The 26599-nt window shown below is 34.9% G+C and overlaps 1 protein-coding gene across 1 annotated transcript; it reads right to left on the bottom strand.

Moving 5' to 3' along the window:
- On the bottom strand, positions 6458-18793 carry LOC109716999 (ubiquitin-conjugating enzyme E2 36). The gene is made up of 8 exons (XM_020242637.1): positions 18604-18793; positions 18465-18492; positions 18264-18350; positions 8951-9009; positions 8010-8051; positions 7860-7933; positions 7387-7484; positions 6458-6846 (listed from the first exon to the last, which is right to left on the bottom strand). The coding sequence occupies exons 1-8, from the start codon at positions 18637-18639 to the stop codon at positions 6809-6811; spliced, it is 462 nt and encodes a 153-aa protein (XP_020098226.1). The 5' UTR covers positions 18640-18793; the 3' UTR covers positions 6458-6808.

The raw sequence follows: 26599 nt of genomic DNA, 5'->3' as shown, positions 1-26599 counted from the left end.
TTTCTCTTTCTCTTTCTCTTTAAAACACACACGAAAAAAAAAAAAAGGAAAAACTTCAAAAACCCCCCTGTGGGTTCAGACTTTTTTATTTTAGTACGCTGTGGTTTAAAGTGTATCAAGTTAGTACCCTGTGGTTTCTCACTTTATCATTTTAGTACTCTGTGGTTTAAAGTGTATCAAGTTAGTACCATGTGGTTTTGCACTTTATCACTTTAGTACCATGTGGTTTCACACTTTATCACTTTAGTACCCTATAGTTTAAAAAACTACAGGGTACTAACTTGATACAAAATTAAAACCACAGGATACTAAAGTGATAAAGCGCAAAACCATAAGGTACTACTTGATACACTTTAAACCACAAGGTACTAAAATGATAACGTGATAAACCACGGGGTACTAACTTCACATTTTAAACCACAGGGTACTAGAGTGAAAAAAATTGAAACCACAAGGGGGTTTTGAAGTTTTTCCAAAAAAAAAGTTTCAAAAAAGAAAAAAAAAATAAAAAGCTAATTTCATATAGGTTTCTGGAAACATAATAAATTACAAATATATTTCTATAAAGTTTAACTTTTTATATGTATTGTTCCTATAAAAGTCTTAATATTTTCAGTTATTTTTCTGTTGTTAAAATCCATAAAAAAAATTAGTTAACCATATGTAAAATACTTAACCTTAGTTAGTTAATGAGATGAATTAACATTTTTACTCATCTTCAATTAATAGTTGGGATTTTTTTAGGAACATATTTGTGATGGCAAAAAGATCATTTCACGTATGAAATAAACAATACTTTAACGGTAACAAACGAGAGGGACATATTTGAAAATATTAAGACTTTTGTAGTGACAATATATGAAAGTTGAACTTTGTAGGAATATATTTGTAATTTATTATGTTTATAGGAACCTGTATGAAATTAATCCAAAAAAGGTGCGCATAAATATTGTGTTTCTTTACATCGAACTACATAAAAATATGAAAAAACTTTAAATATCATCCCGGTGGTTTCACACTTTCTTACTTTAGTACCCTATAATTTAAAATGTATCACTTTTGTACCCTATAGTTTCATTTTTTTCTTTTTATTATTCCCTCTATTAATTTTTTTCGTTAAATTAGTAACAAAGTTAAAACTAAAGTAAAATTTTGATAAACTATAGGTGAAGTATCTGAAGTTTTTTGTATATGATTTAACGAAAAGTTAACGGAAGGGTCGACGAAAAAAAATAAGAAACCATAGAGTACTAAATTGATACACTTTAAACCACATGATACTAAAGTGAAAAAGTGTAAAACCATAGAAGTGGTATTTGAAGTTTACCCTAAAACTATTAATATCTATATCTTATTGACTTCTAAATTAGGGTTAAATCATATTTTCGGAACGAGACATATCATCTATTCATCTTGTAAATAAAATAGGTTACCCTATCAAATTATAAATGGTAAAGTTTTTAAAGCGATCCACTTCAAGTCGACTAATCCAAGTTGATCACTTGGGACATCAGAACGAAGCTCAAAACACTTCAGACTCTCATTGATAACGTTTTTTCTTTTGGATGGAATACTCGCTTCTCCAGAAATGCTATGTAAGCTGATCAACTAGCTAATTGGGATCTGCCTAGCAAAACAATGTACTGTGTGGTTCTTTTTGAGGGTTTTTTCAATTCTATATCGTCTTATCTTATTTAAATAAACTTTCACTCTCGAACGATTTCGCTTCATTTTTTTAAAAAGAGTAAAAAATTAAATACCTTACAATCATACTAAAAAATTCTTATAGGAAATAAGTTATTCTTAATATTTTTTTACAATCTTAAGCTATTAGAGAATAGTATTTTTTTTATTTTTAACACTTTCTCTCAAATCTAGGCTCGAGACTTTTCGATAGATTTAAAATGTGGATTTGAATTAAATGAAATTAAATTAAATCTGGCCAGAGGTCCGACAAAATTCAAACTTAAGACTTTCTGCTCTTATATCATTGTCCTACAAAAGATTAAGTTACTAAATAACGATATTTTTTCATTATTATTATTATTATTTTTTACTCTCAACGCTATCCATCTACTAAAGATCAATATTTTTTTCTCTATCCATGTAAAGATCAACATTTTTATACTAATAAGATCAATATTTTTTAATTTTATAAATTTAAGAAAAGAGTGTAAACTCTTGGTGGATGGGTGTAAGATTTGTACCCCACTTTTGAAAGTATAAGTAGCATTTTTTTAAATTCTGCGGAATTTTTAAATTGACTTGCACAGTTTTGAACTTTTGGTAGAATTCGAAAGAAAATTTGGTAGGAGTAATCCCAATATCAACCTGTTTTGTCCCACTATTCACGCGACATAAAAATTTATGTCATTCACGTAACTGATAGTGGATAGAACGGTCTCACATTAGAAACCGTTCACACCAAATCTGTGTTCACAAAACTCAGTTTTACTGTACAGAAGATAAACAGTACTGGTCCCTGAACTTCGACTCAAGTTTTAATTTGGTCCTCAAAATTTTTTATTTGGACATCGGAAACTCTAATAAATGTTTAATAAGATTTCAATTTAGTTCCCAAACTTTTTGCAATATTTCAATTTAGTCCTTTTAAATTACCAACTGTCGCTTGCATCTAGTTCATCTACTTGTTCTTGCACTATGAATTCATCGTTCATTAGCTCATACTTTTAACTCAGAATCTAATTTTTCTATAGAGAAAAAAATCATAATTTAATGAGTGGTAAAGTTGAAATGTACAATGGAATGACTAAAACAATTCAAATCAAATTTAACAAGTTAATCGGTGATCAAATTTTTAACTTAAATACGTAAAATAACTCAAATAAAAAATTTGGAGGTTAAGGAGATGTAAATTAAAATTGATGGGTCCACTTCAGAACGGTCTATAGGTAAGGGTTTTACCGTTCATTTTTACATATTATGTATTTGAGGAAATAAGTTACCAGAAAAAAACTCATCAAGTATGTGAGTTTTCTAGTGTGATGATAAAAATAGAGATTAAATTTTAGATCTTAAGAGGTTGTGATATTTATAATCTGATAGAATAACATATTTTATCAATGAGGTCAAATATAATATCTAATTTTAAATATTTGATCACACTCCTTATATACTAAATGTACTAATTTCTTGAGTAAGATCCTGTTTGGATATATGAATTATGAATATCTAGTCCAGTATATTTTTAAATTTAATTAAGAATTTTTATACATATGATTAGTAAAGAATGTAATCAAATATTTAGAATAAAATATTATATTTGGACTTCCAGTCATTTTTTCACGTAAAATATGCTATACTCCCAAATCATAAATACCTTCGAAAAAGCAAATATCAAACTCGTTACTTACATTTATACTAAAAAACTCTTAAACAGAATAAGTTATTCTTGGATAGCTTTAAGCACCTGTTTGGTTCGGAGTTAATGGATGGAATAACCTCTTAACCCCGAAGTTATTTTTAAACACCCAATTTGGAAGGTGGGGTTATAACCCAACCCCATCCTACCTGACCCCACCTCATTACTCCAACCAAATACTATTTTATCTATATCTGGACTAAACCAAATACTCAACCAAATACAAAATTACTCTAACCTAACATTAACTCTGAACTTAACTCTATCCCTAAAATAATAAGTTTTTACTTAACCCTGAACCAAACGGTGGCTTAAAGAATAAACTTATTCCAATATTTAATCAGAACCTAAATCATGAAGAAATACCGAACAAGAAATTCATCCATCTAAACAAAACCTAAATGTACATAGGAGACCGCAAACAAAATCCACAACAGCAGAATATAATAAGGTCATCCCCAGATACCTTCAATCTCAAATTGAGTTTGATGAGAAAAGAAGAGAGCAAAACAAGCACACATTTTATGGATTTTATTTGATATGGAAAAAGTAAAAAAATAAAAAAATTGCTACGTGTAGATCAAATTCTACATTGGTTACAAACATCCTCGACAAGCACACATTTGTGAATTTTCATTGTTTCTTCGTCTCCCTTGGAAAGATTAGTTCATAACCAAATCATAAATTAAGATCCTCTCAAATGCTAGAGATGAATTAGCGTTGTTCGGTGCCGGCGTAGGAATGGCTCAACATTTGAGGCAAAGTTTGGTTGGAGGATAATGACACGAATAAGAGGAATAAAGTACTTATTCCACCACCCTTGTTTCTAAACAAATATATATATATATATATATATATATATAGAGAGAGAGAGAGAGAGAGAGAGAGAGTAGGGCTACTATACTCTTATGAGTATATGAGTATAGAACCCTTCGTACTCATAAGTTGTTTTCGATGTTGGGGCTTCCGAATCGACAATCCACACTGTTAAACATGATCTAGAGTATATGAAACTTCTGGAAAATAAATTTTGTAATTTTTCGAAATCATTATAAAGTCCATCAAGCGGATATAAAATGAAAGGTCAAAAACGTCCTAAAAATGAATGATCGGATCCTTTAATTTAAGATCTGGGTTATTGATCTTTATCTAAGTAGTGAATAGAATTTTCTATCAGAAATTCAAGCTATTCCGATTCTTTTACACCGTTAAACTAGCAAGTATCACATACCGGCCGTTAAAAATTGTCAATTTTCTGAGCTTTTGACCGTAAGATAAATGATATCGAAAATTATAAAATTTGATTTCTAGAAGTTTTAAATGCTCTAGATAACGTTTAACGGTGTGGATCGTCAATTCGGAAGCTCTATCATCGAAAACAACTTATAGTCCCTGCTGGGTTATAGTATTTAATCCAATGGTTAGAAATAATGAAAAGAGTTGATCCAAAGGCTAAAAAATTGGTAGCAACAATGAAATTTTGCTACTAATAGTAGCCCAGTCCAACTCTCTCTATATATATATATATAGGCTCCTATGCTTTTGAAAGTACGAAGGCCTCCGTGTTTGTAAGTTGTTTTCGATGATGGGACGTCCAATTCGGCGATCGGTTCCGTTAGACATGATCTGTGCTATTAGAACTATCTAGAAATCAATTTTTATAATTTTTTGACTTCGTTTGCCTAGTGAACGAGTAGTCTCAAAATGAACGGCTGAAAATAAAAATCTCATAAAAAACGATGATAAATGGCTCAAATTTCAAATCGGAAGTATTGTTCTTACTCATGATGTTAAGTAGAATTTTCTATTAAATTTTTATATAATTTGGATACTTCTACACCGTTGAACTTAAAAACGTGTCACATCGGCCGTTAAAATAGTCATTTTTTAGACCCTGTGATCGCTTGGTAAATGATGTCAAAAAATTATGAAATTTGATTTCTAGATAGTTCCAATAACGTAGATTATTCCTAACGAAGCCGATCACCGAATCGGATGTCCTATAAACGAAAACAACTTACGAGTATGGAAGCCTCCGTACTTTCGAAAGTACGGAAGACTTCTCTCTCTCTCTCTCTCTCTCTCTCTCTATATATATATATATATATATATATATATACTTCCCCCTTAAAAAAAAATTATAGTTGGGTAGAATTGCTGAACAACAATTCCTTCTCTTGTACTTATATTAATTAATAATAAATTATCACTAATTAATATATTATATATTAGTTTATGTACTAAATAACTTGATAAATGGTGAACAACTTGATTTATTAATTTGATAAATATTTAATTAAATATTTGAGTAATTAATTTATTATTTATAATTAATCATCTAATTAAAAGTTAACTATTTAGTATGTTTATGCAATAACTAATATTTATATTGATTAACCAGTTAATATTTTGACTAATTTAACTAATTAACTTATTAATTTATTAAGTTAATTTATTAATCTATTAATTTATTCAATTAATTTATTAAGCTATTGACTTATTAAATTATTTATGGTTGGTTAATTTATTAATTAACGGTACTCACAATTGATTAATTAATGGTTAATTAATTAACATTTATGATTATCTAATGCATTCATGATTAATTAATTAATTAATTTACTAAATTATTATTTAATTAATATTTTCACATAAACTAATTAAATAAAATACTATTACTTTAAAACTATAATAATTATTCTGATTCCTCCCATTCCTATCTAACTGCTCAACTGCTACTTCTCTTATTCTCATAAACAAATCAATTTTCACTCAAATACATAATTGGTCTAATTTCTACTTTTCCCAGGAGTTATAACTATATCAAAAATAACCTTATTCCTGAACCAAGCGATACCTAAGTATTTAGTCTGATTCAGATGCTACAGATGCTAGATTGGAATTGCCGACAAATCGGCAACACTCGAGAGGATCTTCTATAGAGCACAAGGCAATATTATATCTAGAATATAAGAGACACAACTTTAGGAGAACCAAAACAAAAAGAAAAATCATAAAAATGCAAAACAGGCCAAGCATTGTTCATCAGATTTATGAAAACTGGTAGACCAAAAATTTGAAATAAGATGGATTTTACATTAAAACAGAAACACTACAATACAACAATCCAAATGTCATCCATGGCAAACACCACCTCCGTTTATAAAGGAAGTTAACTTGCCCCTATAACATTAAGACACTGCAAAGTCGTTTACGCAAAAGAGATCGAAGAAAGGGCAACTTAAAACTACAGATATCAGGAGATGTATGAAATACCCAACAAGTAATATACAACATAAAATACAACACGGCAACTCACGACGATACACTTGTAAACAGTTTTACATTAAACACTTGCATTTCAATCTTACCAAGTGATGGTTGAATACACTCCCATAGTGAAATAAGAATGCTGCCGCTGGTTTATCAACCCTCGCTGGCGTATAGGCGTGTCCATTCCTTCGCTGCAACATAACAGAAAATATTTTTGCCAAGTATTATCATGGCCAGGAAGACTAGCAAGTATATGCTACCAACAAGAAATGCTGTTAATTTGTTGTTATTCACAACTTTAGTCTGTGAAGTTTGATTCCGGATTTTGATACGGGCGTAGTTCCAGTTATAACATTTTATTCCCTGGATTGTGTTCTGTGTTATAATTAAGTCCTAAGGTTAGTAAACTGTCTAAAGACAGATGCACCATTCACTGCCCGTGCCAACCACAAAACACCACCACATCAACAAACTCTAAAAATGGCACGGTTGTGGCGCCCTTCCTAGTGGGAAGACCCCAACTTTTACAAAGTATGAAATTTGGGGACTAAATTATTGACACTAAAATGCTAAGGTCGTGGCTGAAATCTGTATCAAACTTGAAGGACCAAAAAAGTTTGTAATAACCCTTGCAAGTATTATAGTGACTTGATGAATTGACAGGGCCATTCCATCAAAATATTTGAGAAGGGGCCGAATCTCGTATCCGATGGTCTAAGTCACTGCCTTACCAGTCTCTACGGCCTCCGCTTCATTTGCCTTCCAGTGCTTTGCGATGTTATCAGACAGCGGGTCATCTGGGTTTGGAGCACTGAGAAGTGCTTGAATACTGCAACCAATAAATCAAAAGAACGAGAATGAAAAAGATAATACCACTTAAGCAAGGCAACAATCAAAGTTTATAATTTTGGACCGACCATTTAGGCATTTAGAGATATAGTTAAAGGAGACATGGCCAGATGTTTTAAGTGGCTACCATGACTACAAGCACATTAGGAAGGAGTGCAAGCATGAAAATGGCATGGTAACAAGAATACAAGGTACGGTTTCTGGAGAAAGACGATTTAGTGTGTTGCAGCATTGCGGGCGATAAGAAGGGAGAAACCAGAGTGCAATAGAAAGCAAAACACCAAAATTATTAACTGAAACTCAACGACTGATGTTTTAGCAAAGCAACACAACAGAAACAATGACGTGAACTTACCTCAAAAGAACTGTGCGGATCTGTAGTGCAGGACTCCATTTGTCCTTTAAAATATCAAGGCATATTCTTCCAAGCTGTATAATCAAGTCCAGAATTGAAGGCCATATCTCCTCAGAAAACCCCAAAAAAAAAGGTACGGAATATACTTGCCTTGTCAATGTTGGGATGGTAAATTTTGGTGAGGAAACGAACCTGTCTCAATGACAATCAAAATAACGAATGAATGGATATACAGAAACAAGTCAACTATTAGGAGTAGAAATCAATGGATTGATGCCCTTTGATAAACAAGAAGGCAAACTTTGGATTAAATATTCTGCAACCAAAGATGTGCTAACAAAGAAGAGGTCAGATTATCTCCACTATTTTCGAAATACCTATTAGCCACTATCGAATGGTGTACAACTAAAAAGACGAAGAGAAGAGAGGGTGAGGGAAAGGGAAAGGTGAGAGAGGGGTAATCATACATACTACATGATTATACACCACACTCCAATATATATTTATTGCTTTATATAACATTAATGACATTTCAAGGGTTTTTTTTTTCTAGCACCTGTATTTTCGACCAAGCTCTACAAGGACGAAGGCCTAGTTCTACCATCACTACGCTAGTCGTAACTATCTTTTAAAATCCAACTTTCAAATCACTACCAAAGCGCGTATTTGCATGTCTAACCAATGTCTGATATGCAGTTTTTTAGGTTGCTGTTAGCGTTAATGTGCCGTTTAAATTTACTAGGGTCAAGGGGACTAACTAGAGCATACACTCAACAATGATGATGACTACACAAAGAAAACATACAAGCTAGTTCCGGTGTGGAAAAACAATAATCTTTTCATACTTTGGTATTAAAAAGGTGTCTATTGATGATTTAGTTCCCTCATGCACACAAAAAAATTGCATGGTAGTAGAAAAAAAAAACAAAGAAAAATTCGTGGATGTACAACAGGAATCAGAAGCTATTATTACATTAGTAACTAGATAACTCTATTTCGCACCAAATAACTAGAAATAATGTCTCAAGTAGCAAAGATAGCCTACTATCAGTGGTTACACTTAACACGATCTCTATGGACAGTAGCCTTACCTTGGGCGCAGCCATTGGATATTCCTCAGGCAAGAATAATTCAAGCTTGAAAACCCCTCCTAACCAGATGCAAAAGTTGAACAAAAAAAGGTGGTGATACTTTGTAAGAATATATATATATCAAAGTGCCAAATGATACAGAATTTAATTGAAAAATGAATGGTAATATATAGTCCAACTCAAAAAACGAAAAACTCTACTTTAAGAGCGGAAAATACCAAACCACAAAAATTAATAAATTATTATAACAGTCTCTCTATAGACTAATAGCAACAATATCTAATTAAAGATTCCACATGAGCAATAAAAAAAATAACTACTGGATATGAGCGTTAAAAATAAAATAAAATAAAAATAGAGAACAAGTATGGGAAGAATAAAAATAGGAATCAACAAAGCATATTCAATCCTTCGAACTATAAGGATCAAATAATAATCACTGCAAACAGATACAAAGTATCATGCAGAGAAACGTGGACATAGCGATCAAATGAACATAGGCCACCTTAGGGGCTGTTTGGTACTACTAAAAACTGGTAAAAAAAAAAAAAAAATTGGTGGAAAAAAGTTTTCCGTGGAAAAAACTTTTATGGCTTTTAGTGTTTGGCTCGTAGGAAAAGAAAAAATGTTTTCAGCCTCACTTGTTTGGTTGAAAGAAATTTTTTTTTATTATATATCCTATATATTATTTTATTTATATTAATTATTAAACTATATATATTATTATTATAACTTATATTTTATGAATTAAATATATTAAAATTATATAATATGATAAATTGATAAGCATATAATATAATATATGTAATAATAATATGCAGACAATACTATATGACAGAAATATATAATATTTATAAATTTTATATAATAATTTTTCACCCTTTTCAAATATATATATATATATATAAGAGAGAGAGGGAGTGGATGAGTGGTCCACATTGGACCACTCACGCGGTCCACGAGAACCAACCTTTCGCGTGGACCGCATTTTTTGTGAGCGGCTGTGAGCCGTGTCTTTTGATAGAGGTTTTCATTTTACACCGATGGTGGGCGGAAAACGAAAACTCATTCTTTTTCGAAGAATACGTAAAAAAAATTTTCCAAAAAAATCTTTTACGAGCAACCAAACAACGCAAAACTACTTTTCAAGCGAAAAAAAATTTTCCGAGTAGTTTTACGGGGAACCAAACATACCCTTAGCTAGAACCAACATTCTAGAAGCGAGATTAATTTTATCTTTCTATTTCTTGTAGTACAGTAATATTACTTTGCTATAGAACAGTATCACAGGATATATATTGTTCTATAGCAAAGTAATATTACTGTACTACAAGAAATAGAAAGATAAAATTAATCTCGCTTCTGGAATGTTGGAAAAATTATTATCTTTTTAAATCTTTAGTAAAATATCCTTTTAAAACAATTTTTGCATGAAAACAATTTAACTGTAGTTTTGAAACCGCAAGTAAAAATTAAACAGTTAATACTACATAGATTAAGAGATCAAATGAGGCCTGTGAGTCGAGGCGTGCGAAAGCATTGTCCTAGAAGCGAGATTGCCCCTCTACGTGCGAGGCTCCGGCAATAACTCCTAGCGATACAACGACCACTGTCCACCCTGTCGGCACGTTTTCAGAATGACGCAACACGAACTCAATAAGCTTTCAGAGATCCAGCAAAAATGGCAATGCAAAGTGTATAATAGATATAAAAGTCAATGTGAGAAGGTGAGAAAGAAGAGGATTTTTGTGCAAGCTCGGGTTAAGGCTTCTCGTCCATGAATGCTCACCTTCACCTCTATATATAGGAGAGATTTTAGAATAGTCCAACAGGAAAAGTCCAAAGAGAAAATCTTGACCAAAATCTAATTCCTTCCCGATGTTGGATCAAGATATGATTTCATCCCGATGTTGGACCAAATCTGGACAAGATCCAGATTTCATCTCATATGGGTCCTTCCCAAGATAAGGCCATCATTTGATTAAATAATAATATTAAAATCCAATAAAATAAAAAAATGGTGTAAATGAACCGGGTTCGAGCACACCGCCGCCCGCCCGACCGACTCGGCCCGGCTCGTGCTCGTGCTCGTGCGTGTATTTAGTCGAAAGCTTTTCTCATGTTTTTTCAAGTAATTAAGTTGAGAGTGAGAGAGTATATAAGATGAAGTAAAATGCCTTTACTTTTCAATGTGGGACTAAACTCCACATGTGGAAATCAAGGCACGGGCTCCCAGGCAAGACCCATAGAATGTCCTCAGAAGGATGTCTGCAAGGTGACATCCTGTCTCATGGGTCTCAGAACCATTCAGGGCCAATGTCCTTCCTATCCACTTGCAGATATGAGCACTGTCGTCATAGGGATTAAGATACAAAAAGCAGTGCTCCTCATAGCTACCTATTCGACTTGTTTCTACCCATTGAACCTGCAACAAGTTGGATTGCCGTCGCCAGTAACTACTATTGTGGGCTAAGCCCCATCTCCCTCGACAATTCTAAGATCAGTCCTAGATAATCCCTTGGCAAACTGATCAGCCAAGTTCTTCGCAGATCTCACAAATTCTAAAGCAATTACATTTTCCTTCATATTCTGTCGAATGAACTTATGTCTCACTTTCATGAATCTATTCATCTTAGTCACCACATTCTCTTGGGCACATTTATCAATTGCAGATCTACAATAACAATGAATACACACAGGTGCTAAAAGTCGCTCCATCAGTGGCAGATCATAAAGAAACTCTCTAATCCATTTAGCCTCTGCTACAGTGATATCTAATGCTATAAGTTCAGATTCCATGGTACTTCTGGCGATCAAAGATTGTTTGGTTGACTTCCAAGAAACAGCTGGTCCTGCTAGGAGAAAAGCAAATATGGTAGTCGACTTTACATCAGCTGTATCACTAATCAAATTGGCATCACTATATCCTTCTAATACTGCAAGAAAGCCACTGTAATATAATCCATAAGACACAATTCCCTTCAGGTTTTTCAAAACTCTTTCTAAAGCATTCCAATGCTCTCTATTTGGATTATGGGTATATCCTCTCAATCTGCATAAGCCAAATCAGGTCTAGTATAGTCTACTAGGTATCCTAGAGATCCTATAATCTGTGCATATCTATTCTGACCGATTGGATCACCTCTATTCTTCTTAAGGTGTACACTAGAATCATAAGGTGTCACTACAGGTTTAACATCAAAATATCCAAACTTCTTCAATAACTGTTGACTATAGTGTGATTGGCTCATAACAATTTCTTTTGATTTTCTAATGATCTTCATGTTGAGAATTACATCTACTTACCCAAGATCTTTCATATCAAAATTCTTATTAAGTAATTTCTTCACATCATATATTACATTCATATTGGTACCAAAAATTAAAATATCATCAACATATAAACATAAGATTACAATCTGCCCATTATATTCCTTTGAATATACACATTCATCAGACATGTTCACATAAAAACCATTTGACACAACTAAAGAATCAAATTTCAAGTGCCACATTGGAAAGTAAAGGCATTCTACTTCACCTTAAGCCTGGGAGCCCGTGCCTTGGTTTTCACTTGTGGAGTTTAGTCCCACATTAGAAAGTAAAGGCATTCTACTTCATCTTATATACTATCTCACTCTCAACTTAATTGCTTGGGAGAACATTTGAGTAAAGCTCTCGACTAAACACATGCACACACGGCACGAGCACGAGCCGAGCCGGGCCGAGTCGAGCGGGCGGTGCGCGTGAACCCGGTTCATTTACACCCTTTTCTTTTTATTTTATTGAATTTTAATATTATTATTTAATCAAATGATGGCCTTACCTTAGAAAGGACCCATACGAGATCAAATATGAATCTTGTCTAGCTTTGGTCCAAACCTCGGGATGGAACCATATCTTGGTCCAACCTCGGGAAGGAGCTAGATCTTGATCAAGATTTTCTCTTTGGACCCTTCCTGTTGGACTATTCTAAAACCTCTCCTATATATAGAGGTGAAGGTGAAGGTGGAGGTGAAGGTAAAGGTGAAGGTGCATTCATGGACAAGAAGCCTTAACCCGAGCTTGCACAAAAATTCTCTTCTTCCTCACCTTCTCACATTGATATTTACATCTATTATACACTTTGTATTGTCATTTTTGCGGGATCTCTGAAAGCTTATTGGGTTCATGTTGCGCCACCCTGAAGACGTGCCGACAGGGTGGATAGTGGTCGTTGTATCGCTAGAAGTGATTGCCGGAACCTCGCACGTGGAGGGGCAATCTCGCTTCTAGGACAGTGCTGTCGCACGCCTCGACTCACAGGCCTCATCTGATCTTTTAATCTCTGTAGTATTAATTGTTTAATTTTTACTTGCAGTTTTCAAAACTACCGTTAAATTGTTTTCATGCAAAAATTGTTTTAAAAGGATGTTTTACTAAAGGTTTAGAAAGATAATAATTTTTCCAACAGGTTGGTTTTCCCGCACACAAAGCAACCAGAGTTGCCTCCACTCCCCTCAGATTTAGGCTTCTTAAAGTTTGTGTTGAACTTTCTATGATGGAAAGGCTTCTTAAAGTTTCTATGAGGCTGAAACTTTTTACCCTTATTTTTAGAATTCTCTACTAGGTTGGCTTGGGTTGTGGATTCACTAGGCTTCTTATCCTTAGCTCCGTTCGACTCTTCTATCCTAATAGATATTAGGACATAATTCAGGAAAAGCTCTCTTTGATTATGGTTAAGATCATTTGCATGGTTCGACCAAGAGAGTGGCAACTTATCTATAAGGGTAGCTACTAAAAAGCTCTCATCAAGATCTACACAACTAGATCTAAGCTGCTTAATTATATACTCAAAATCATGAAGCTGGTCTGACATAGACTTATTATCCACCAATTTAAACTTAATTAAATCTGAAGCTTGGTATCTCTTCTGGGTAGGATCAACCTAACCATACTTGTTCTCTAAGAATGTCCAAAATTTTCTAGCTGTTTTAGCACTACAGTATATGCCATACAGTTTATCAGATAGGGTACTAAAAATCCGGTTCAAGCAATGATAGTTTATCATGTTAGGGTCCACAGGGGGTACAGTTGTAGGTGTAGGTGTAGTTGCAGTTTCAGAAGCAGGAGTGGATCCGGCTTGGGCTCGGCTCCGAGTATACGGTCTGTTGACCGCAGTCTGGATTGCACCTTCAGGTGCAGATCCATTGCTATTCTCGACAGGATCCGAGATAGCAGATACAAGCCCAAGTGTGGTGAGCCAGAACCTCATTTGGTTCTGTCACCTTTTAAAGTTTCGACCATCAAAAGTAAAAGGTTTCGCCGAATACGAGTCCTCCATTATGAAAAATCTATTTATAAGTAATCCTAATATAATGTCACAAGACTATTCCAAGGTTTACAGAAATAACAGTAAAGAGTTCTAAATTATGTTTAGTGTAGATACTGAAAGATAAATATATAGCAGCAATAAAATATTGTAATATTAATTATCAGTGCAAGAATAATAGTTGTATATATGTTCAGGATTATAGCAATATCACAAGATATATATTGTTCTATAGCAAAGTAATATTACTGTACTACAAGAAATAGAAAGATAAAATTAATCCCGCTTCTAGAATGTTGGAAAATTTATTATCTTTCTAAATCTTTAGTAAAACGACCGCATTTTTTGTGAGCGGCTATGAGCCGTGTCTTTTGATAGAGGTTTTCATTTTACGCCGACGGTGGGCGGAAAACGAAAACTCATTCTTTTTCGAAGAATACGTAAAACTTTTTTTCCAAAAAATTTTTTTACGAGCAACCAAACAACGCAAAACTACTTTTCAAGCGAAAAAAAAATTTCCGAGTAGTTTTACGGGGAACCAAACATACCCTTAGCTAGAACCAAATGCTACTGCTTTGGTACTTATTTTAGCAAGAAAATCCAGCTAAAAGCAAACTGATTAATAAGCCACCAGTCCATACTTCACTGAATTCAGAGACCTCAATAGAAAAAAGTTAAAAATAAGATAAAATATCTTCTTCATTCAGAAGAGAAAGGACTTGTGCAAAGAGGAGAAAAAAGAAAGGCAGAAAATGAGTGTCAAACTGAGACCAAAAGAAAAAGATCCAACAACATAACTAATCAATCTCTCAAGTGAAACTAACACATGTTCTGTAAGTTCATTTTCAATTTCAACTTAAAATTCATTTAGAATTTGACAGGCTTTCTAATTAAGTTTGGTTCCAACTCTTGTGGTATCCATCTAAAGCTTAAGGCCCTATTTGGTTTGGGGATAAAGCAGGGATAACGAAAGAAATCCCTACTATTCAGCCAAACGGGGCATTTTTTGGGCGTGATGAAATATCATGATCAAACCTAGTTATTCCCGATTATCCTGGAATAGCTTAGGATAAACTATTCCACCCTTTTGGTGGAATAGTACTATTCCAAGGTTTAATTCCAAGCCTTATTAATATTATAAATTGAATAAAGTAAATTACGTAGACATAATATATTATATATTATAGTAAATTATTTTTATTGTAAAACTACTAATTGCACTATATTAATACATATTATTTGTAATTAAATATAATAATAAATTATTATAATAAATTATAACTAAATATTATAATAAATTATTTTTATTAAATTTTATTTAAAGTAGAATTTTAAAAAATAAATTATTTTTATAATAAAGTATATTTATTAAATAATATTTTATAATAAATTATTTTTTATTAAATATTATAATAAATTAGTTTTATTAAATTTTTTATAATAAGTAATTTTTAATAAATTTAATTTTATATCGAATTCAACAATCATTTCTTTTCACTATCCTCTTATTTCATAAAATTAACCAAACACAATTTAAAATTATTCCTGTGAATAGCAGCATTACGAACTAAACACAATTTTACATTTATTCCTAACTATCCCAGAATAGTAAGCTATTCCGGGGATAAAAAAAAACTATCACGATGTTCGTTATTCCCGAACCAAACGGGCCCTAAAGAAAATAAAATTCGAAACCTCCATTTCCTGAAATTGAAGATTAGAGTATTGCATATATAAATATGATAAAGATATCAGAACGTTAAAAACCATGTATGTCTAAGAAGAGCTGGATCAAACTCCCCACAGGTTCACATCAGTTTCATATTTGAAAATTTGTTTTAAATGTGATAGTAGCCTCATACATATAGAAAATTTACTAGAACTTTTACTTAAAAGGCAAGTAGACCCATAACAAGCCATATTGATATGGATGATACTATGACCTGCAAGTATGTATGTATGTATCAGAAGAAGAATCCATGACCAACAAAATTAGATGATTACGCACAAATTTGGGAACCAAATAACTAAGACACTGACAATCAATCATGTAGATTGAATAGCTGTTAGAGAGAAGAATGAGGAAAATGCTAGACTGATGTCAACACTTTAATTCCTGCAGATAAATTTAGAGCTGAGATGATGCTAGCTCCCGGTTTGCTCTCGATGGTTGGCGGCAGCAGCATAGGGTGAGGAGGCTCCCGGCGGCGGCAGCATCCTGATCAAAGAGAGGGAAGAAGAAGTTGCAAGAGAGGGTGGAGGAGGAAGTCAACTGTAAAAGCCAAAGGGAAGGGAAAAGGGAATGTAGCAACGGAGGCCAAATAAGGCGGAGACCGCAGATAAGAAAATCCAAAACTCTTTTATATTCCAAAAGAATAGGATGTAAAGGAGGCTGTTGGCTTTACTTATAATAGTCTAACTAACTTGAACCGCAAAAAGGTCCATGATTTGTACATAATTTCTCCATAAAACTTCGAAAATAAAACACAATCCCTAAATTTTCGGCATGTAAACATATTAAGCAACTTCGATTTATTCAACGCCTAAAACTTACAAAAAAATTAAGTTAAACTAGATGTGAACCCAACCTATCATCAGGAACTGCTGCATCAACTTCTATCCATTCCTTTATTGAATCGCATAATTCATGAACAACATCTTTCTTAAATTGCCATTTCTTTGAGACAAACGCGTAAGAAAAATATTTTCATCCATATTGCCTCGCGGCTCGTGCTACTTGTAGACATTATATGTTGATTGCAATGACTTCAATTTAAACTTGATAAGAAGATCATGGCTGAAAATAGCATATATTATCTCGCTTCAATAGTCTTGTATTGCAAAGAGAAGGGAATATCCAAAGGTATATAAGGATTAGCACTCTAGTATGAATGGCTTGGGCTTAAGCATTTCGGGCTGATGGTTTTGGATCCAAAAGACTGCTAATGCTAGTAGTCTAGTAGTTATGTTACATGAGTAAATTACATCAACATGGATGTTCATTCTTTTAATAAACCAAATGCAATATAGTGAATCACATGGCGGCGTCTCAAATAATCTAGATAAACAAAATACTAAATGAATTCTCAATGGATGCCCAACAGAAATAACTGCTCAGCAAGCTTACTTTTAAATTGCAGATTGAGATACAGCTAAAATACACTAGCAAATACTTGCAAAAAGAGTCTGGCATGAACTTCAAAAATCAAGAATCAAAATTTGTCAGAAGACCACCATATTACCTGTCAGTTATATCTTTCGTTAAAATCTCCTGAAGACAGCATACATCAAATCATTACTCCGTAGGTCAGTTTGCACAAACAATTCAGATATGAATGTTCTGAGAGACGAAAATTATAAAGAGGAAAAAGTACATGGCTTCCCGGGCATGAAAACAAAAGGAGAATATTAAACAAGATAGAATACATTAATCTGATTTGAACAAATATAATGTACAAGAAATACTAGTCAATTGGCAGCTACCAAGAGGATCAAATGTAAACAATTAGATTAAAATGAAGTGAAGATTGTTAAATTATGTGAAACAACTGTATTTCACTAAACGCTTAAGCTGCTAGAGAACGGTGTTTTTATATTTTATCTTCAAGAACCCCCCTCACGTCTGGGCTCTAGGTTTTTCGATAGTCAAAGATGTGAACTTGAATTAAATTGGGGGAAAGTAAATGAGACTAGGAGCCAGCTGGAATCTAAACTCAAAACTCCTACTCTGATACCATGTTAAATTATGTAAAACAACCAACCGTATTTCTCTAAAAGCTTAAGTTGCCAAAGAATGGTGTTATTATCTTCAACAAAGATCACCAAAAAAAAAGAAGCATGTTTAGACAAATTGCCAGAGAAAAATCTTATCATAACTCCCGATTTAGATTGTTGGAAACAAATTTAACATCTAGCGGGCAAGAAAACAAGAGAGATCACCAAAATATTGACTTGATTGTACTAAAAAAAAAAGCACAACCACATATTATCATCAAAATTCACCTTCATAAGGCGACTGAGACGGCCCTAGAATCATCACATTGAAGTAGCGCATGTTCTCTTCCGAAGGATACGCACTGATCCCCGGCGCTGCCACAAGACCCACATCCCCGATCATCAGCCAAAAAACCCTAATTTCCCCAAAAGGTCTCTCTTTTCCCCTCCCTTCCCAAAACACAAGCTGAGGCAAAAAGGAGACCATACCTGGCTCGCTGAGGAGGCGCTGCGTCTCCTGTTGGAATCAAATCGAAACACAGAGACCCCAATTAGAGAAACCCTAACGAAATCGACCGTAGAAACGAACATAGCGGATCAATTCGATCGAGAAGGGGGTTGCGCTCACCTTGATGATGCGGCGAGGGAGGTTGCTATTGGCCATGGCGGATTAGGGCGCTAGGGTTTCGATATTTCTCTCTCTATCTCTCTCTCTCTCTCTCTCTCTCCCCCGATGCGCGTCTTCGATTTTGGGGGAGGAGGGGACGGGAGTAGAGAAAGAGGCCGAAGAGAAAAAGAAACTTCAACACTTTTATTATTATTATTATTATTATTATTATTATTATTAAGCCAATTTGCAAAAAAAAATTTACTTATTTTAAACTTTAGCAAAATAGGGCCACATTTTTTATTTTTACAGATTCGGTCCGCTTTTTCAGACCAAAATACCCTTATACCTTTTTCTTTCTCCTCTTTTTTTTCTCTCGTTCTTTTTTTCTTTCTCTTTCCAGAGAGCGGCGAAGGCGGAGGAGACGGTTTGTCCGGCGTATCCGTACCCGCATCCGCACATTCCCGCACCTTCCTCGTCTCTGACCCTGCCGAGGCCGCACCGCGACTTTTTTTTTTTCCTCCGCGACTCTCCTCCACCATTTCCGACGACGACACCTCTCTCGCTCTTCCCCGTCATTCTCGTCATCTCCCTCTCCTTCCTTCTCTACTGCTTCCGACGACGACGCATCATCGCCGGTGCGGACAATATGCCGGCGCATCCTTTCCCTCGCCTGCACACCCCTGCACCTTCCTCGCCTCCGACCCTACCGAGGCCATGTCGCGACTCTTTTTTTTTTCTCTCTTCGACTCTCCTCCACTGTTTCCGACGACGACACCTCTTTTGCCCTCTTCCGCCATTCTCGTCCTCTCCCTCTCCCTCCTTCTCTGCCGCCTCCGACGACGATGCATCTCGGTGCCGGCCCCGACATCGTGAAGGTCACTGCTGCTTTGCAACCTCGGAGCGGAGGGTCCTTAGCGGCATCGTCGCCTGCGCCGTGGCTGTTGGCAGAGAGGGGTGACCAAAAAAATTATAAAAGTAGCAAGAAAAAAAAATAAAGATAAAAAATTATAGAAAAAAAAGGATAAAGATGAAATTGCATCGTTAACTGGAAAAAAAAATTATAAGTTGTATTATTTAAAATGTAAATTGCAGCTTTAAGATGAAAATTACACTTTTTAAACAAAAATTACACTCCTTGAGAGATATTTACACTGTTTCTCCACTTATTGCACTCTTTCAGATGTAAACTGCACCCACTAAGATAAAAATTACACTATTTAAATGAAAATTGCACTGTTCTCCTTTTGTTGCACCATTTCTCCTCTTGTTACACTATTTTTTATCTTAAACTGCACTCATCTAAGAGATATTTATACTGTTTCTCCTCTTGTTGCACTATTTTTTCTCTTGTTGCACTATTTCTCCTCTTGTTACACTGTTTCTCCTCTTAAGTGATGAAATTTAAGATAAAAATAGTGTAACAAGAGGAGAAATAGTGCAACAAGAGAAGAAACAGTGCAACATGAAGAGAAACAGTATAAATATCTCTTAAGAGATAAAAACAGTGTAACAAGACGAGAAATAGTGCAACAAGAGGAGAAACAGTATAAATATCTCTTAAATGAGTGCAGTTTAAGATAAAAAACAGTATAACAAGAGGAGAAATGGCGCAACAAGAGGAGAAACAGTACAACTTTCGTTTAAAGAGTGTAATTTTTATCTTAATGGGTGCAGTTTACATCTGAAAGAGTGCAATAAGAGAAAAAACAGTGTAAATATCTCCCAAAGAGTGTAATTTTTTGTTTAAAGAGTGTAATTTTTATCTTAAAGCTGTATTTTACATCTTAAATAGTGCAACTTATAATTTTTTTTTGCAATTAACGATACAATTTCATCTTCATCCTTCTTTTCCTATACTTTTTTATCGTTATTTTTTTTTCTTACTTCTTTTATAATTTTTTTTGGTCACCCTCTCCACGGCGCCGGCAACGATGCCGCTAAGAACCCCCCGTTCCGAGGCTGCGGCGCCGCAGTGACCTCCACGGTGTCGGTGCCGGCGTTGTCGTTGGAGACAGTGGAAGAGAGTCGAAGAGGAAAAAAAAGAGTCGCGACGCGGCCTCGGCAGGGTCGGAGGCGAGGAAAGTGTAGGGGTGTGCAGGCGATGGTAAGGATGCGCCGGCATATTATCGGCGCCGACGAAGATGCGTTGTCGTCAGAGGCGGCAGAGAAGGAAGGAGAGGGAGAGGACGAGAAGGACGGGGAAGAGCGAGAGACGCGTCGTCGTCGGAAACGGTGGAGGAGAGTCGGAGAGGAAAAAAAAAAAAGTCGTGGTGCGGCCTCGGCAGGGTCGGAGACGAGGAAGGTGCGGGGGTGTACGGGCGAGGCCGCTCTCTGAGAAGAGAAAGAAAAAAGAACGAGAGAAAAAAAAAGGAGAGAGAAAAAGGTATAAGGGTATTTTGGTCAGTTTACTGAAAAAGCGGACCGAATCTGCAAAAACAAAAAAGGTGGCCCGATTTTGCAAAAGCCCAAAATAAATGGATTTTTTATGCAAATTGGCCTATATGTAACAATGTTTAATGTTTTAAGCCCAAAAAATACCCTTATACCTAGGGGTGTAAAACGGGTCGGGCGGCCCGTGGCTCGCCCGGCACGACAGCGGGCCAGAGCGATCCCGCTGATTGCGTAGGGTAGATCCGCTGCCGCGCCGGTTCGGTGACTCACGGGTCGTGCTGGGCCGAGCCTCTGCGGTACTATCTCCCGGGCCTGGCCGTGCCGGGCGAAAAGATCGGCCCGCAGCCGGCACGGCCCGAATAGCTGGCCTGGCATTCTGGCAAGCCAGCCTAGCTAGCTAGCAGCCTAGCAGCCTACCTTTAGCTTTAATAAGGCCTCGGCCTCCCAAGGCTCCCACTGTCCAAGGTCGAGGGTCTGCAGACCCTTGGACAGTGGCCAACGGCTATTTGAGCCTTTGGTTGTGTTTTTCTCTTTTTCAAATTTTTTATTATATTTTTCAAAAAAGGTTAAAAAAATTAAAAATATGTATTTTTTTGATCAAAAGATCATAATGCCCTCACTAACATTCAAAAATTTAAATGTTAGAGAGGACATTTTGGTCAAAAGGTAAAAAATATTTATATATATTTTTTAAATTTTTTTTATATCTATAAATACTACTACATACATTCAAATTCATCACAACAAACTACTCTTCATTTATTTTCTTCTACAAACACTTCCTACTCTTAAACTTTCAATTTAAATTCTTTTCTCTCTCAACTCTCAAGTTTACTTTGCAAATATTTTTAATATTTTTCAACAATTTTTTTTTACAAAGTCTCTCCACAATTTTACCATACAAAATTTTAATTTCAACACAATAATTAATCTCTTATTTTTTTAGTTTTTAATTTTTAAAATATTTTTATTTAATTTTCTTTTAGTATTGTTGTGTTTATTTTTTATAATAATGTCGGGTGAATTTTCTCATATAGATTTTTCTTCCACTGATTATACTCCTGAATATTATGTTAGTAATCAATCAGAAACTGGAGTTGGCGGTTCTAGTGCTACACAAGGTGATGACGACTCGCAACCTAAACCAAATTTAGATGCAAGTTCTAAAAAGGCATTTAAACGGAGAACAAGTGAAGTATGGAAGTACTTCAATATCAAAGATATTGAAGGACAAGGCATGCAAGCTGTTTGTACTATATGTGGAATTCACTATTCTTGTGATAGTTCTGGTGGAAAAGGTCATCTTAACAGACATATTCAGAAACACCAGGTAAAAGAAGGTAAAGAGGCAAAACAATCTCAACTTGCTTTTACTTCTAGTGGAGTTAGTACATTTCAATATTCTCATGAACGTAATAGAAGAGAACTTGCATTATATATTGTAGGAGCTGAACAATTATTTACATTTGCCAAATGTCCATATTTTGAACATTATGTGAAAACAGCTTTAAATCCCGCATATAAAAAAACTTCTCGAAATACTAGTCGCAAAGACTCAATAAAAGCATTTCTTGAATATAGACAAAATTTGATTTCAATTTTAGAAAATTTGAATTCAAAAATTTCACTCACATCTGATATTTGGACGTCAAGAAATGAGCGTAGTTTTATTTGTGTTACTGCACATTGGATTGATTCTAATTGGATTTTACAAAAACGAATTATTGGGTTTCAAGAACTTGAGTTTCCACATACTGGTATTAATATTGCTCAGGCAATTGAAAATGTTTTGCTAATTTATAACATTAGCCAAAAAAATTTTTCAATTAGTTTCGATAATGCTAGCAATAATAGAACCGCGGTTCAAATTTTGAAAAATAATTTGCATCCCATCTTAAATTCAAAATTATTTCATAATAAATGTGCATGTCATATTATAAATTTGTGTGTCCATGAGGGATTAAAAATAATTAGTCCACAAATAAAAAAATTAAAAGATTGTATTATGTTTATTCACAGTTCTGGTCCAAGAAAACAAGATTTTAAAAGCTTATGTAGACAAATGGGCCAAAAGTATAAAAAATTTATTTTTGATGTTCAACACCGATGGAATTCTACATATAAGATATTGCAATATTGTTATGAGTATAGAAATGTTTTAACTATTTTTTATAATGAGAAAATGCAGCATAATCCCATAACTAATAAAGAATGGGACATTGGACAAATTCTTATGAATTTTTTACAACTATTTTATGAGTCAATCAAACTTTTGTCAGGTGTGTATTATCGTATTTCATGTCATTTTCTTAATTAAATTTTACTTATGAGTAGTCATTTTGCTGAATATAGGAATTATCCTCTTTTAGCTCAAATTATTTTTATGATGGAATCTAAATTTAAAGAATATTGGAAAGAAATTCCTATTGTACATCTTTTAGCCTCTATAATGGATCATAGAATTAAATTAAATGGAGTAGAAATTGCTCTTACACAATATAATGAATTTTTAGAAATTAATTTAGCAAATTATTCAAATAGGGAAAAAAATTTCAAACAGTAAATAGTACTTTATGTGAAATGTATAGTATTTATGCAACTGCTTCGGGTAATAAGCAACCATATTCTTCACAATTACAAAGCAGCAGCAGTAGTAGCAGTGGTAAAACTAGTAAAAATATGATTTTATCTTTAGTAAGAAAACAAAAACAAACAGATTTTAGTGCACCTTCTTTTAATGAACTTCAATTTTACTTGCAAACCGACTTTTCAAATCTTTTTAATGAAGATAAATTAGATAAATTAGATATTTTAGCCTGGTGGAAAACACATGAAAGTACATATCCTGTGCTTTCTGCCATGGCACGTGATCTACTAACTGTGCAGGTTTCAACAGTGGCATCCGAATCTGCTTTTAGTGTCGGTGGAAGAATTTTGGATGATTATAGAACCCATCTTAAGGAGGATGCGGTCGAAGTTTTAGTCTGCTTAAAAGATTGGCGAGCTGCAGAATTAAGAATGCAAGATAAAGGAAGTCATGAATCTACATCTTCAGATGAAACATAATCAACTACCTAAAAATACACTTATGGCATGCTAGAGTGCAATAGTTCCGATTTCCTCGCTATTGCCTATTAGTTGTTGTGCCTTTTTTTTTTTTATTTGGTACCGCTTTTTAGCTTGTGTCTTTTTTTTTAAGTGAAGGAATGATGTAATGAAGAAAAAAATTATGTTGAATTTTTTTTCTCTATTGTTTGCTAATTGGTTGTATAAACAATACCATTTTATTTTAAATATATTTTTGATTTTTTGGATTTTTATATTTTTCTCCAATGTAATTATATAATATGACTAATTCAAATACCAATTTTATTATTTGTGTTTTAATTTTTTAATTTTATAAAATTTTTAAATGAGTTTTAGAAGGTTGGGTATAATTGTGTAAATTAAAATTTATAAGTCCAAAAAGTTATAATTTAAAATCTTTTTCTTAAAAAAATAATTTTTTTAAAAAATACAACCTTTATGTAATATGAATCATATGATTAATACAAACTTTATATATTTGTTGTAATTATTTTTTTAAAATATCAAAAAAGTATTAAAAATATTTTTTTTCTGAAAAAAAAATTTTGAAAAAAAAAACTGTGGAAAGGAGAAAAAAAAAGGCCGGCGCCTGGTAGCCTGACAGGCTGGCACGAAGCCAGGGCCGGCACGGCACGGCCCGGATTAAGAACCGGGTCGGGCTGGGCTGACCAGTGGCCCGATTTGGCCCGAAAAATGTGGGCCGTGCCAGCCCGACACGGCCCACATTACATTCCTACTTATACCTTTTTCCTCTTCGACTCTCATCTACTGTTTTCGACGACGACGTCTCTCTTGCCCTCTTCCGCCCTTCTCGTCCTCTCCCTCTCCCTCCTCCTCTGCCGCCTCCGACGACGATGCATCTCGGTGCCGGCGCCGACATCGTGGAGGTCACTGCGGCGTTGCAGCCTCGAAGCGGGGGGTCCTTAGCGGCATCGTCACCGGCGCCGTGGCCGTTGGCAGAGAGGGGTGACCAAAAAAATTATAAAAGAAGCAAGAAAAAAAAAGATAAAAAATTATAGAAAAAAAAGGATGAAAATAAAATTGCATCGTTAACTGAAAAAAAAATTATAAGTTGTATTATTTAAAATGTAAACTGCAGCTTTAAGATGAAAATTACACTTTTTAAACGAAAATTACACGTTTTGGAAGATATTTACACTGTTTCTCCTCTTATTGATTCTTTCAGATATAAACTGCATCTATTAAGATGAAAATTACACTCTTTAAATGAAAGTTGCACTGTTTCTCCTCTTGTTCCACTATTTTTCCTCTTGTTATACTATTTTTTATCTTAAACTGCACCCCTTTAAAGATATTTATACTGTTTCTCCTCTTGTTGCACTGTTTTTTCTTATTGCACTATTTCTCCTCCTGTTACACTGTTTTTATCTTAAACTGCACCCTTTAAGAGGAGAAATAGTGTAACAAGAGGAGAAATAGTGCAACAGGAGGAAAAACAGTGCAACAAGAGGAGAAATAGTATAAATATCTCTTAAATGGGTGCAGTTTAAGATAAAAAATAGTGTAACAAGAGGAAAAACAGTGCAACTTTTGTTTAAAAAGTATAATTTTCATCTTAGTAGTGTAGTTTATATCTGAAAGAATGCAATAAGGGAAGAAACAGTGTATATATCTCCCAAAGAGTGTAATTTTCGTTTAAAGAGTGTAATTTTCATCTTAAAGCTGCAGTTTACATCTTAAGTAGTGCAACTTATAATTTTTTTTACAGTTAACGATGCAATTTCATCTTCATCCTTTTTTTTCTATAATTTTCTATCTTTATTTTTTATTCTTGCTTCTTTTATAATTTTTTTTTGTCACCCCTCTCCACGGCGCCGGCAACGATGCCGTTAAGGACCCCCCGCTCCGAGGCTGCAGCGCTGCAGTGACCTCCACGGTGTCGGCGCCGACGTTGGCGCCGGCGAAGATGCATCGTCGTCGTAGGCGGCAGAGGAAGAGGAAGAGGGAGAGAACGAGAAGGGCGGAGAAGGGCAAGAGAGGCGTCGTCGTCGGAGACAGTGGAGGAGAGAAAAAAAAAAAAAAAAAAAGAGTCGCGGCGCAACCTCGGTAGGGTAGGAGGCGAGGAAGGTGCGGGGGTGTGCAGGCGAGGGTAAGGATACGTCGGCATATTGTCGGCGCCGGCGAAGATGCGTCGTCGTAGGAGGCGGCAGAGGAAGAAGGAGATGGAGAGAGGACGAAAAGGGCGAGGAAGGCGAGAGAGGCGTCGCCATCGGAAACGGTGGAGGAGAGTTGGAGAGGAAAAAAAAAAAGTCGCGGTGTGGCGCGCGATGACGCCAGAGAGGAGGGTGGGGTGGCGGCGAGCGCAGCATCCCAGAAGGTAGCAGCGAGTGTGGCCTCGGCAAGGTCGGAGGCGAGGAAGGTACGGAGGTGTGCGGACAAGGGTAAGGATGCGCCGGACAAGCTGCCTCCTCTGCCTCCTCCTCCGCCGCTCTCTGGGAAGAGAAAGAAAAAAAGAACGAGAAAAAAAAAGAGGAGAGAGAAAAGGTACAAGGGTATTTTGGTCAGTTTGCTGAAA

Source organism: Ananas comosus, linkage group 11 (genome assembly GCF_001540865.1).
Source record: "Ananas comosus cultivar F153 linkage group 11, ASM154086v1, whole genome shotgun sequence".
Lineage (NCBI taxonomy): Eukaryota > Viridiplantae > Streptophyta > Magnoliopsida > Poales > Bromeliaceae > Ananas > Ananas comosus.
This window is presented reverse-complemented; position numbering and strand designations above follow the sequence as displayed.